This window comes from Bombina bombina, chromosome 2 (assembly GCF_027579735.1).
Source record: "Bombina bombina isolate aBomBom1 chromosome 2, aBomBom1.pri, whole genome shotgun sequence".
Classification (NCBI taxonomy): domain Eukaryota; kingdom Metazoa; phylum Chordata; class Amphibia; order Anura; family Bombinatoridae; genus Bombina; species Bombina bombina.
Window position 1 is genome coordinate 1304262912 of NC_069500.1, and position 15217 is coordinate 1304278128.

Here is a 15217-nt window from a genome sequence, read left to right on the forward strand (position 1 = left end):
TTTATTTAATTGTATTTATTTGTAGCAATTGTGTTTAATTAATTTATTGATAGTGTAGTGTTAGGTTAATTGTAGGTAATTGTAGGTAGTTTATTTAATTATTTTATTGATAGGGTAGTGTTAGGTTTAATTATATCTTAGGTTAGGATTTATTTTACAGGTAAATTTGTTATTATTTTAACTAGGTAGCTATTAAATAGTTCTTAACTATTTAATAGCTATTGTACCTAGTTAAAATAAATACCAAGTTGCCTGTAAAATAAATATTAATCCTAAAATAGCTATAATATAAAGATAATTTATATTGTAGCTATATTAGGATTTATTTTACAGGTAAGTATTTAGCTTTAAATAGGAATCATTTATTTAATAAGAGTTAATTAATTTCGTTAGATGTAAATTATATTTAAGTTAGGGGGGTGTTAGTGTTAGGGTTAGACTTAGCTTTAGGGGTTAATACATTTATTAGAATAGCGGTGAGCTCCGCTCGGAAGATTAGGGGTTAATAATTGAAGGTAGGTGTCGGCGATGTTAGGGAGGGCAGATTAGGGGTTAATACTATTTATGATAGGGTTAGTGAGGCGGATTAGGGGTTAATAACTTTATTATAGTAGCGCTCAGGTCCGATCGGCAGATTAGGGGTTAATAAGTGTAGGCAGGTGTCGGCGACGTTGAGGGGGGCAGATTAGGGGTTAATAAATATAATATAGGGGTCGGCGATGTTAGGGCAGCAGATTAGGGGTACATAGGGATAACGTAGGTTGCGGCGGTTTACGGAGCGGCAGATTAGGGGTTAAAAAAAATATGCAGGTGTCAGCGATAGCGGGGGCGGCAGATTAGGGGTTAATAAGTGTAAGGCTAGGGGTGTTTAGACTCGGGGTACATGTTAGAGTGTTAGGTGCAGACGTAGGAAGTGTTTCCCCATAGGAAACAATGGGGCTGCGTTAGGAGCTGAACGCTGCTTTTTTGCAGGTGTTAGGTTTTTTTTCAGCTCAAACAGTCCCATTGTTTCCTATGGGGGAATCGTGCACGAGCACGTTTTTGAGGCTGGCCGCGTCCGTAAGCACCGCTGGTATCGAGAGTTGCATTTGCGGTAAAAATGCTCTACGCTCCTTTTTTGGAGCCTAACGCAGCATTTGTTTGAACTCTCGATACCAGAGTTAATTTTATGGTGCGGCCAGAAAAAAGCCTGCGGAGCGTTAACAGCCCTTTTACCGCCAAACTCCAAATCTAGGCCTAAGATTGCCAAGTGCTGTTCTGCTTCCAAACTTCTGACCCATTCCATTCCTGACTATGACTTTGCCAAGTCCTGCTTCCAAACTGCTGATCATCTATTCCTCAGTATATGATTCCCAAGTCCTGTTTTGCTTCCAGACTTCTAACTATCCATTTATGACTATGGCATTGCCAACTCTTGTTCTGCTTCCAACCTGCTGACCTAGTTCATCCCTTTCTATAAAATTGGCTGGTGCTGTTCTGCTTCTAAACTCCTGACCAAATCTATTCCTGACAATGGCATATCCAGATGTTGTTCTGCTTCTAAACTGCTGACCCAGCCTATTCCTAATTACAATATTGTCAAGTGTTGTTCTGCTTCCAAACTGCCGCCCAATCCATTCCTGATTATGACATTTCTATTCTGCTTCCAAGCTGCTGATCCAGTCTATTCCTGACTACAACATTACCAAATGGTTTCCTGCTTCCAACTTGCTGACCCAGTCTATTCCTGACAACACTGCCAAGTGCCGATCTGCTTCTAAACTGCTAACCAAAGCCATTCCTGACTACAGCGTTGCTAAGTTCTGTTCTGCTTCCAAACTGCTGACCCAGTCCATTCCAGACTACAAGATTGCCAAGTCCTGTGTTAACTTCCAGGTTGCTGATCCCTTCCACTTCTGACTATGAGTTTGCCAAGTCCTATTCTTCTTCCAAGTTGCTGACCCAGTATGCTCCTGAGGATGAGATTGCCAGGTCCTGTTGGGTGTGCTTCAGCTGTAAGTGTTCCAAGACAAGTACAGCAGTTTCCAGTTTAACCTGTATATTATTTACCTCTAGTATTTCTTAGACTTTTTTTTTTTTTTAGCTGCCACCATGTTTGCCTATCCATACAAACTGTATCTACTAAAAACTGGATATCCCATTGTGAAAACCTGTGTAAAATGCTTTTTCTAACAGATTATAATATACCTTGATGTTAGGTCATTGAAAACTATTTTAATTAACATTATATCAAACTTCCTGTTTCTTTACATTAGTTTTCTCGTAGAGGTTTATGTTGGTCTGTTTAAAAGTAAATTTACATTTGATAAGAACAAAATGAGTTTACAGAAAGAAAGTCAGATAACTTATTCTTTATATCTGAATACAAATAATTCTAGATTAGCAAAAGGATAGGTTAGAGTAATATGGATACAGACATAGTAAAAAATTATTGCCAATGTGATAACTTTCTTTCCCGATCAAAAAATATGTGTTTTTAGTCTGTTATAAAGTCCTTAATTATTTACACAAATTGTAATTAAGTATAGCAGGGTATATCACTTAATCACAACCACTTTCAAGGGATTAAGAATATGGGTTATTATGTCCCTTTAATTATGCCTATAAGTTGAATTATTTTCAATTAAACACACTAAATCTATGCTCTAGAGATTATGTTTAATGAAAAAGAAAACTACATATATGATATATAAATTATATACACAGACAGATATGATATTTTACAAGTTCTCAACAGAACTGTTCAGTAGACAAGAGACCCTGTTGCTTGAACTAAGTTGTTGAAAGCAATGTTACACATCCTCACGGTTCGTTTTTGACCTTTTAACTAAAGATTACAATGTAAGATTAAGGTAACTTGCAAGTTAAACCTGATGTGGTAAAATGGTACATTATCAATAACCAAAGAATGTGATGCATGGTAACATATTCTTGGAGCACTTCTCATGTCAGCGGTCTCAGGTGCATATCAAATCTCAGGGCAACCTGACTTTGAACCTTTAGAAAGGAAACAATCATTTTCAAGACGAGTATTTGATACTCTAAGTGTTTCAGAAGGGCTGAAGATTCTAAAATGAATCTGAATGTAACTCAGTGTTCACAAAGCTATTTCTTAACCCTTTGTTCAGAGAAAGTCTGTGTCCTCTTATAATGCATATGAAAAAAAAAGTTCTACAATAGAGAAAAGCACCATATACACAAAAGGTGAGAATAGAGAAAATGCTTCTAAACCCTCATTATCATTACATAACATTTTTATTTATATAATTATTATGATGACGCAAAATACACAACTATTTCGCCTTCAAATCTACAGTCTTTTAATCCAGTTAGAACCATAATGCTTGAGTATATTAAAAGATATGTTTATATTTTTGTAACTCCTTTTAAGCTATTAAATATGTGATTTTTAGAATACAAAACAAAATTTATTTACCAATAAAACAGTATTTCCCATAGCCTCCAATTAATTAACCTCCTACAGTATATATATATATATATATATATATATATATATATATATATATATATATATATATATATATATATATATACACATATATATATATACTGTATTGATACCCCTCACATTTTTGTAAATATTTTATTATATCTTTTCATGTGACAACACTGAAGAAATGACACTTTGTTACAATGTAAAGTAGTGAGTATACAGCCAGTATAACAGTGTAAATTTCCTATCCCCTCAAAAAAACTCAACACACAGCCATTAGAGTCTAAACCATTGGCAACAAAAGTGAGTAAACCCCTAAGTGGAAATGTCCCAATTGGGTCCAATTAGCCATTTTCCCTCCCTGGTGTCATGTGACTCGTCAGTGTTACAAGGTCTCAGGTGTGAATGGGGAGCAGGTGTGTTAAATTTGGTGTTATCACCCTCTCTCATACTGGTCACTGGAAGTTCAACATGGCACCTCTGTGAGGATCGTACCTTTCTCAGATGACTGAGTAAAAAGGTATCGTCTAAGCCTAGTACCAATTAGAGCTTGCTCGTACCACACAGTCTCACACCTGACCCGAATTCTCTGGATGTTATTATCAGAATTCGGTTATGCTCATAGACTGTGGGATGACGATATAGTCATTTTACACTTGATGACAAACAAGCTAGAGGTGTATGCCAAATGGTATATAATACACTAAGAGAAGTAGTTATATGTACAATAGTGGTACACTTGTGAAGTGCAACAGTTAACCAAAGCTGGTTACTGCAATTAATATACAGGGAGTGCAGAATTATTAGGCAAATGAGTATTTTGACCACATCATCCTCTTTATGCATGTTGTCTTACTCCAAGCTGTATAGGCTCGAAAGCCTTCTACCAATTAAGCATATTAGGTGATGTGCATCTCTGTAATGAGAAGGGGTGTGGTCTAATGACATCAACACCCTATATCAGGTGTGCATAATTATTAGGCAACTTCCTTTCCTTTGGCAAAATGGGTCAAAAGAAGGACTTGACAGGCTCAGAAAAGTAAAAAAATAGTGAGATATCTTGAAGAGGGATGCAGCACTCTTAAAATTGCAAAGCTTCTGAAGCGTGATCATCGAACAATCAAGCGTTTCATTCAAAATAGTCAACAGGGTCGCAAGAAGCGTGTGGAAAAACCAAGGCGCAAAATAACTGCCCATGAATTGAGAAAAGTCAAGCGTGCAGCTGCCAAGATGCCACTTGCCACCAGTTTGGCCATATTTCAGAGCTGCAACATCACTGGAGTGCCCAAAAGCACAAGGTGTGCAATACTCAGAGACATGGCCAAGGTAAGAAAGGCTGAAAGACGACCACCACTGAACAAGACACACAAGCTGAAACGTCAAGACTGGGCCAAGAAATATCTCAAGACTGATTTTTCTAAGGTTTTATGGACCGATGAAATGAGAGTGAGTCTTGATGGGCCAGATGGATGGGCCCGTGGCTGGATTGGTAAAGGGCAGAGAGCTCCAGTCCGACTCAGACGCCAGCAAGGTGGAGGTGGAGTACTGGTTTGGCCTGGTATCATCAAAGATGAGCTTGTGGTGTCAGCCGTATTTAGTCAGTTCAGGATTTAACCCAACTGCTAGCGTGGATATTAAAACACACGCTAGCACACTGAGAAATATCCAGGACGTGACCCACTCAGGAAACAAAATAAGCAGGGTATCAGAACTTCCCAAAAGAAAAGTAATCCAAAATATCTTCTTGAGGATAGAATTGATTTACAGGAGATAGCGTTCCTTTCTCAGGAAAATAGAAACAAACAAAGCTTATGTCCCTTTAAGCAGGTTGATAGAGGATAAATGAATATGCTTCTTTCTTGCAGGTTTGCAACAAACTAAGAATGTCCCTTTAAGCAGGTTGTTAGCAAACAAAATAATAATGTCCTTTTAGCAGAAATAAAGCAAACAAAAAATAAAGTCCCTTTAAGCAGGTGTCCGCAAACAAATGTTAATGTCCTTTTAAGCAGGATTGTCAGCAAAGAAATGATAATGTCCTTATTAGCAGGATTAAAGCAAACAAAGATAAAGTCCCTTTAAGCAAGTGTCCGCAAACAAATGATAATGTCCTTTTAAGCAAGATTGTAAGCAAGCAAATGATAATGTCCTTATTAGCAGGATTAAAGCAAACAAAGATAATGTCCCTTTAAGCAGGTGTCAGCAAACAAATGATAATGTCCTTTCAAGCAAGATTGTAAGCAAGCAAATGATAATGTCCTTATTAGCAGGATTAAAGCAAACAAAGATAATGTCCCTTTAAGCAGGTGTCAGCAAACAAATGATAATGTCCTTTTAAGCAAGATTGTAAGCAAGCAAATGATAATGTCCTTTTAGGCAGGTTAGCAGGCAAACAAGATTTGGAAGCAAGAGGCATTGGCCAAACAATGTCAAGGAGGATAGGATCAGATTTCATAAGATTGTACTCACTCAGACAGGGACCGGCAGAAGAGAGAACAAACGGGCACCGAGTAAATCTCCCGCCGAGATTTAAAGGCAGAGAGAGGCCGCCACGTCATAGGGGTTGTCAGAGAATGCGTCACGTTGCCTAGCAACGTGACGTAGGAACCCAGAAGAGATCCGGGAGCCGCGATGAACGGTGAATTCATGACATCACCCCCCCCTCAAGGACCCCTCCGGGGGACAGGACCAGGCCTAGTAGGGTGGAACTTGTGAAAGGCCTTAATTAAGGCAGGGGCACGCACCTGCCGGGCAGGTTCCCAGGATCGTTCTGTAACAGGATAACCTTTCCAATGAATGAGATAATACAGTTTCTTACCACGAAGTTTGGAATCCAGGATGTGACTGACCTCAAATTCAGGTTGGCCATGAATCAAAAGAGGTGGAGGTTTGAGCAGAGGTTTAGAATACCTATTAGATAATACAGGTTTCAAAAGAGATACGTGAAATACCGTATGGGCTTTGAGGGTCTTGGGCAGAGCAATTCGGTAAGCAGTAGGACATACTTGACCCAGTATCCGGAAAGGACCCATATATCGTGGTCCCAATTTGGTGGAAGGCTGTTTGAGGCGAAGATGACGTGAAGAAACCCAAACCTTATCGCCAGGCCGATATTTGGGAGCCCTCCGTCGCCGAAGATCAGAATAGAACTTATAACGTTCAGAAGCCTTGGAAAGAAGAAGGCGTATCTTCTTCCAATGACGAGTTAACCTCCTGGCGGATAGATCAGAAGCAGGATTTTCAGTGGAAGAGGTGTGTAGAGGAAACGTTCTGGGTTGAAATCCATAGGCTGCATGAAAAGGAGAAGTCCGAAGAGAGGAGTTGAAACGTGTGTTATGAGCCAATTCTGCTAGTGGAAGGTAACCAGTCCAATTAGAATGATGATGATCCACATAATGCCTCAAATAAGTTTCAAGGCACTGGTTAACCCTTTCGGTTTGGCCATTAGACTCCGGATGATGTGAAGTAGACAAAGAGATAGTTGTTCCAAAGTGTTTGCAGAGTGATCTCCAAAACTGAGAAACAAATTGTACTCCTCTATCCGAAACAATGTTCAGAGGGAAGCTATGTAATCTCACAATGTGTAAGAGAAAAAGTTCGGAAAGTCTTTTGGCAGATGGTAAACCAGGTAAAGGAATGAAGTGAGCTGTCTTAGTGAACCTGTCAACAACCACCCAGATAGTGTTGTTTCCAGCTGAAAGAGGAAGATCGGTAATAAAATCCATGGATAAATGGGTCCAAGGCTGATGAGGAATGGGTAACGGTTGAAGCAAACCGGAGGGAAGTTGACGAGGAGTCTTATTGCTGGCACACTGTGTACATACTGAGACATAATCTGTAACATCTTGAGACAGAGTAGGCCACCAGACATGTTGCTTGAGCCTTCGAGCGGTGTTACTGATGCCAAGGATGTCCAGAGAGAGGACTGTCGTGAGCCCAATATAGAATCTTGGAACGAAGACGTTTAGGAACAAAGAGTAGGCCATCAGGAGGTTTGCAAGACAAAGGAAGATCCATTTGATCAGATTGTAAGTCATGTAACCACGAGGTTGATAACTGGGCTAAGACTTTATGAGGTTGAAGTATGGTACCAGATTCAGGAGTTGAAGTATCTTGAAATTGTCTGGAAAGGGCGTCAGCCTTGATGTTCTTAGAACCGGGAATATAAGACAGATTGTAATGAAAACGTGAGAAGAACAAAGACCAACGTGCTTGTCTAGAGTTCAGTCGTTTGGCCGTTTGAAGATAGAGAAGGTTTTTATGATCTGTGAGTATAGTAAACGGCAAAGAAGTGCCTTCCAACCAATGCCTCCATTCATCCAGTGCCATTTTAATAGCAAGTAACTCCTTATTACCTACATCATAATTTAATTCAGAAGGAGAAAATTTCTTGGAGAAGAATCCCACAGGGTGGATCTTTCCTGTGTCAGGTATACGTTGGGAAAGAACAGCCCCAGCAGCAACTGAAGAAGCATCCACTTCAAGAATGAATTGAAAATCCGGATTTGGGTGACGCAGGATAGGTGCAGAAGAGAAAGCTTTTTTGAGAGAATCAAAAGCTTCAACAGCTTCAGGAGGCCAATCTTTACAGTTTTGTCCTTTCCTGGTGAGAGACGAAAGAGGTGACGTTATAGTAGCAAAACCTTTGATGAATTTCCTGTAATAACTGGCAAATCCCAGGAAACGTTGCAGAGCTTTAAGAGAATCAGGTTTAGGCCACTCCAAAATGGCAGAGAGTTTAGTTGGATCCATTTCAAATCCTGATTCAGAGATTACATATCCCAAAAAGGGAATGGACCTTTGATGAAAAGAACATTTCTCCAGTTTGGCAAATAGATGGTTATCTCTTAAACGTTGAAGTACTTTCCTGACGTGATGTATATGATCTTGGTAGTTTTGAGAAAAAATTAATATATCGTCAAGGTAAATGATAACAAAAATATTCAAGAAATCCCGAAAAATCTCATTCACGAAGTGTTGAAAAACAGCAGGGGCATTACACAGCCCAAACGGCATGACAAGATACTCATAATGCCCAAATCGAGTGTTAAAGGCTGTCTTCCACTCATCACCCTTGCGCATACGGATAAGATTGTATGCTCCACGGAGATCGAGCTTGGTAAAAATGGTGGAACCTTGAAGATATGTGAATAATTCAGGCATTAGGGGTAAAGGATAACTGTTCTTGATGGTAATTTGATTTAACCCTCTGTAATCGATACAAGGTCGCAGTCCGCCATCCTTCTTTCCCACAAAGAAGAACCCAGCCCCTACAGGAGAAGAGGAGGGTCGAATGAATCCTCTGGCCAAATTATCTTTGATATATTCTTCCAAGGCTACATTTTCAGGCCTAGAAAGTGGGTAAGTTTTGCCTCGAGGATAAGGAGCTCCAGGGAGAAGATCAATAGGGCAATCAAATGAACGATGAGGAGGAAGACGTTCTGCTTCTTTTTTAGAAAAGACATCGACAAAATCTTGATACTGCGTAGGTAGAGGACCAGAAGTGTCGGTAGTAAGAGCAATAGTGAGTGGTATTTTAGTAAGTGGTTGAAGACAGTTAGTATGGCAAGATAATCCCCAGGAGGTGAGTTCACCATGGGTCCAAGAAAAGGTAGGATTATGTAACTGAAGCCAAGGAAGACCCAGGATTATGGGAAATTGAGGAGTAGTAATCACATCAAAACATATCCTCTCACAATGAAGTACTCCGACAGAAAAAAGTATGGGTATAGTAGTAAACTGGATGAGTCCGGAACCCAAAGGATCTCCACTAACAGTAGAGACGGAAACTGAAAAATTCTTTCTTAGTAAGGGAATAGTGTGGGTAGACACAAAAGTGGAGTCAATGAACACTCCTCCAGCACCAGAATCAATAAGAGCTTGGGTATGAATCTTGTTATCACCCAATTGAAGGGTTACAGGAACAAAGAGTTTATTATAGAGGGAATGAACTTGTTTTTGGCTTAACTTAGTTCCCTGGACAGAAGTTAAGTCCCTGGACAGAAGTTAAGCCCTGGCTTTTACTGGCCTGGTAGGACAATCCCTTAATAAATGCCCTTTAAGGCCACAGTATAGACACAGGCCAAGAGAACGTCTTCTCAAACGCTCAGTTTCGGTTAATTTTATGGTTCCTACTTCCATAGGTTCAGCTTGATCAGGAGAAGGAGAGGCAGTTGTTACCGGGTTAGAAAAACGAGGAGCCAGACGAAAAGGAGTTCGAGTTGAGGACCTCTGATTTCTTTCTCTTTCTTGTTGGCGTTCACGATATCTAGAATCAAGACTGATGCAAAGATTTATTAAGGCTTCTAGGGAGTCTGGAAGTTCCCGATACACCAATTCATCTTTGAGACGTTCTGAAAGTCCTTTGCGAAAAGCTGCTCTAAGAGCTCCCTGATTCCAATTAGTTTCAGATGCAAGAGTGCGGAACTCAATGGCATATTGAGACACTGATTGACCACCCTGACGTAGGTCTAATAGAGAAGCTTCAGCAGCGGAAGTCCTTCCAGGTTTGTCAAACACGTTAGAAAAAACAGAAAGAAAAGCATCCACATCCTGAAGTATAAGATCATCTTTTTCTAACAGAGGTGATACCCAGGCCAAAGCTCTTCCTTTCATTAAGGAAATAAGGAATGTAATCCGAGATGAGGGAGTAGCAAAAAGGGTAGGACTGTTACGAAAGTGAAGTCGACATTGATTCAAAAAAACCCTACAATCTTCAGGATTCCCATCATATTTATCTGGAAGAGGAATCCTAGGACTCAAATGTCCTTGTGATTGGTTGTTGGGAATAGGAGGAGGAGAGGCCTCAATGTTAGGATTGGGAGGGATAGGAGCAACCAAGCTCTGTAATAATGTAGTGATTTGATCCAGCTTAGTATCCAAGGATTGCAAGTGGGTAGCATGAGATCCCAGTAACTGTCCCTGATGAGTCACGGCCATGGATAATTCAGTGGGGTCCATTTATGGCCCGTTTGTAATGTCAGCCATATTTAGTCAGTTCAGGATTTAACCCAACTGCTAGCGTGGATATTAAAACACACGCTAGCACACTGAGAAATATCCAGGACGTGACCCACTCAGGAAACAAAATAAGCAGGGTATCAGAACTTCCCAAAAGAAAAGTAATCCAAAATATCTTCTTGAGGATACAGTACAACTCCAAAAATCCGGACCCCGGAAATCCGGACAACCCGAGAATCCGGACTCCGGCGCGATCACAACTTCCGGGTGTTGGTTTCTCAAAGCGCATGCAAATTTCAGTGCGGGTGCGGCAAAAAGTGAAATCTGAGCTCCACAACTAGTACATGACCGGTACCTGTGCAGGTATTTAGCATCTTTACACTGCACAGTACCGTTATACAGTACTGTACCACCAATGTCTCCTAAAGTGGATAAACAGAAGCGTAGGAGAAACACTCTAAAATTGAGTGACAAACTTGAAATCATCAAAAAACTTGAATCAGGGGTTAGTGTTTCTGTTCTAATGGAAACATATGACATTGGAAAGTCTACCATTTATGATATAAAAAATGCCAAAAATAAAATTCTACAGTTTACAGCCTCATCTGAGCCTTACAACAAAATTGCAGAAAGAAAAAGTTTACATAAGCCAAAGTTAGAAAATCTTGATAAGGTTTTGCATGAATGGTTTTTGATTAAACGATCAGAAGGTATGGCAATTTCTGGGCCAATGCTTATCACCAAAGCAAAATCTTTTAAGGAGCAAATGAACATTGATTCTGAATGTAACTTTAGCAGTGGGTGGCTTAGGAATTTTAAAATGCGTCATGGTATTAGACAGCTAAATGTTGTTGGAGAAAGGCAGTCAGCTGATACACATGCTGCAGCAGATTATAGTGCAACATTTGAAAAAATTGTCATTGACTATGATCTCACACCTGATCAAATTTACAATGCAGATGAAACAGGTGTTTTCTGGAAATGTCTGCCCACTAAAACTCTGGCTGGAAACCAAGAACGAAATGCTAAAGGTTTTAAGATGAATAAAGAAAGACTTACTGTCCTCACCTGTGCTAATGCTTCTGGACAGCATAAAATCAAGCTTCTGGTGATTGGCAAATATAAGCGCCCACGGGCATTTAAAGGAATTTTGCACCTCCCTGTGACTTATAAAGCTCAAAAAAATGCTTGGATGGACAAAGACATTTTTCAAGATTGGTTTGTTAATGATTTTATTCCATCAGTCCGCCAGAACCTAACAAATTTGGGAAAACCTGCTAACACAAAGTGCTTGCTGCTTCTTGACAACTGTAGGGCTCACCCCCATGAATCAAAATTAGTGTCTGATTGTGGAAATATTTTTGCATCTTACTTGCCACCAAATGTTACATCACTAATTCAGCCCATGGACCAAGGAGTCATTAGGAACTTCAAATGCCATTATAAAAATGACTTTATGATGAAAATGTTAAACAAGGATGTTGATTCTATAGAATTTCAACGTAGCTTTACAATAAAAGATGCAGTGTTATCTCTTGTAACTGCATGGAACACAGTCAAGCCTGTAACTCTTTTAAGAGCTTGGCGAAAGTTATGGCCAAATGTGATGCATGGAGAGCTAGAGTGTGAGGAAAATGAAGATCTTGAAGGGTTCCTTGTAGAGCAGAGAGCATCTGAAGTGAATGAACTCATGCAATCTGTCAAATTAGCCCAGGAAGACAACCCTCTATGCAAACTTAATGAAGAGGACCTAGAAGAGTGGATATGCATTGAAGATGATGTTGAGATTGCAGCCACTTTTACTGATCAAGAAATCATTGACAGCATCACAAATCCAGATCAGACAGAGGAGCACACTTCTGAAAAATCTGATGAAGAAGATGACAGACTTGAAACTGAAAAGGTATCTTGGGCTACTGCTGAAAAATGCATGGAAACCATTGTGAAATTTGTGGAACAAAACCATAGCTTTACACTCCAAGACGTCATGCAAGTGCACATGGTGCAAAATAATTTTATCACAAAGAAATTACAAAGTCGCAGACAATGTGACATACGAAGATATTTACAAAAAACAACAGAAGCATCTGCCATCCAAACTACCAATCAACTGCAGCAGCAAACACTCACAACACTCAATCCACAAACAGATCACCTTGCACAGCAGGAAGAAGAAAACATGTCATATGCAGGTACAGTACTGTACTTTATTTTAATACTGTAAAAATGAAACGCCTTACACAGTGCAGTATTTACTAAAAAAACATCTCTTTTTATCTTTTAAAACAGAGGAAACATCTGCTAATAGCCATCCTGCATCGCAGAAGCTCAGTTCACAAGCGGATCACCAGGTGTAGCAGGTGTTAGCATTCGGTGAACAAGCAGTTCAGCATGTACAGAAGAAATACCTGCAACAGAAAGGAATGTACATATGCATGTGTACAGTACTGTACTCTATTCTAGGCAATTTGTTCATTATTTAGTTACTGCATTAGTTACTGCATTAAAAAAAATTAAAAAAATTAACACATCTCCTTTATTATTTACAAGGTACTGTATTTTAGCATTGATGTCTGAGAATCCGGAAAATCCAAAAATACGGACTGGACAAATCCCCAAGCAGTCCGGATTTTTGGAGTTGTACTGTAGAATTGATTTACAGGAGATAGCGTTCCTTTCTCAGGAAAATAGAAACAAACAAAGCTTATGTCCCTTTAAGCAGGTTGATAGAGGATAAATGAATATGCTTCTTTCTTGCAGGTTTGCAACAAACTAAGAATGTCCCTTTAAGCAGGTTGTTAGCAAACAAAATAATAATGTCCTTTTAGCAGAAATAAAGCAAACAAAAAATAAAGTCCCTTTAAGCAGGTGTCCGCAAACAAATGTTAATGTCCTTTTAAGCAGGATTGTCAGCAAAGAAATGATAATGTCCTTATTAGCAGGATTAAAGCAAACAAAGATAAAGTCCCTTTAAGCAAGTGTCCGCAAACAAATGATAATGTCCTTTTAAGCAAGATTGTAAGCAAGCAAATGATAATGTCCTTATTAGCAGGATTAAAGCAAACAAAGATAATGTCCCTTTAAGCAGGTGTCAGCAAACAAATGATAATGTCCTTTCAAGCAAGATTGTAAGCAAGCAAATGATAATGTCCTTATTAGCAGGATTAAAGCAAACAAAGATAATGTCCCTTTAAGCAGGTGTCAGCAAACAAATGATAATGTCCTTTTAAGCAAGATTGTAAGCAAGCAAATGATAATGTCCTTTTAGGCAGGTTAGCAGGCAAACAAGATTTGGAAGCAAGAGGCATTGGCCAAACAATGTCAAGGAGGATAGGATCAGATTTCATAAGATTGTACTCACTCAGACAGGGACCGGCAGAAGAGAGAACAAACGGGCACCGAGTAAATCTCCCGCCGAGATTTAAAGGCAGAGAGAGGCCGCCACGTCATAGGGGTTGTCAGAGAATGCGTCACGTTGCCTAGCAACGTGACGTAGGAACCCAGAAGAGATCCGGGAGCCGCGGCGACACGGCGATGAACGGTGAATTCATGACATGTGGGGCCTTTTCGGGTTGAGGATGGAGTCAAGCTCAACTCCCAGTCCTACTGCCAGTTTCTGGAAGACACCTTCTTCAAGCATTGGTACAGGAAGAAGTCTGCATCTTTCAAGAAAAACATGATTTTCATGCAGGACAATGCTCCATCACACGCGTCCAAGTACTCTACAGCGTGGCTGGCAAGAAAGGGTATAAAAGAAGAAAATCTAATGACATGGCCTCCTTGTTCACCTGATCTGAACCCCATTGAGAACCTGTGGTCCATCATCAAATGTGAGATTTACAAGGAGGGAAAACAGTACACCTCTCTGAACAGTGTCTGGGAGGCTGTGGTTGCTGCTGCACGCAATGTTGATGGTGAACAGATCAAAACACTGACAGAATCCCTGGATGGCAGGCTTTTGAGTGTCCTTGCAAAGAAAGGTGGCTATATTGGTCACTGATTTGTTTTTGTTTTGTTTTTGAATGTCAGAAATGTATATTTGTGAATGTTGAGATGTTATATTGGTTTCACTGGTAAAAATAAATAATTGAAATGGGTATATATTTGTTTTTTGTTAAGTTGCCTAATAATTATGCACAGTAATAGTCACCTGCACACACAGATATCCCCCTAAAATAGCTATAACTAAAAACAAACTAAAAACTACTTCCAAAACTATTCAGCTTTGATATTAATGAGTTTTTTGGGTTCATTGAGAGCATGGTTGTTGTTCAATAATAAAATTAATCCTCAAAAATACAACTTGCCTAATAATTCTGCACTCCCTGTATATATATACAATAAAGGTTCACTTGTGAAGTGCAACAGTTCATCAAGGTAGGTCACTGCAGTTAATATATGTACAATAAAGGTTCACTTGTGATGTGCAACAGTTCATCAAGGTAGGTCACTGCAATTGATATATATACAACAGTGATTCAATTATGAAGAGAGAAGTTCATCTGGGTTGGTCACTGCAATCAATATATACATATATAGCAAAGGTTCACTTGTGAAGTGGAAGAGTTCATCAAAGTTGGTCACAGCATTTGATGTGAATACACAGAGCAGTTATATGTTGCGTGCATCAGCAGAGAATATATATGTAAGCTTGAGTAAGTTCACAAGAGGCAACAGGTGATAAACAGTTAAGTTGCAAGAAGGTAGTTAGTATGTTTAGTGCTGAGAGATCAGACAGGCAGAGTTGTTAAAAGCGGCACTTAAGCTAACATACTGCAGTAGTTTAAGTCTGATATGCTTGTGGCT

General features: G+C 39.5%; 1 protein-coding gene across 1 annotated transcript; it reads left to right on the plus strand.

Moving 5' to 3' along the window:
- Positions 1 to 10760: 10760 nt before the first annotated feature.
- On the plus strand, positions 10761 to 12768 carry LOC128647513 (jerky protein homolog). Its single transcript, XM_053700297.1, has 2 exons — positions 10761 to 12603; positions 12701 to 12768. Exons 1-2 carry the CDS (start codon positions 10827 to 10829, stop codon positions 12766 to 12768), a joined length of 1845 nt encoding a protein of 614 aa, XP_053556272.1. The 5' UTR covers positions 10761 to 10826.
- Positions 12769 to 15217: the final 2449 nt, after the last annotated feature.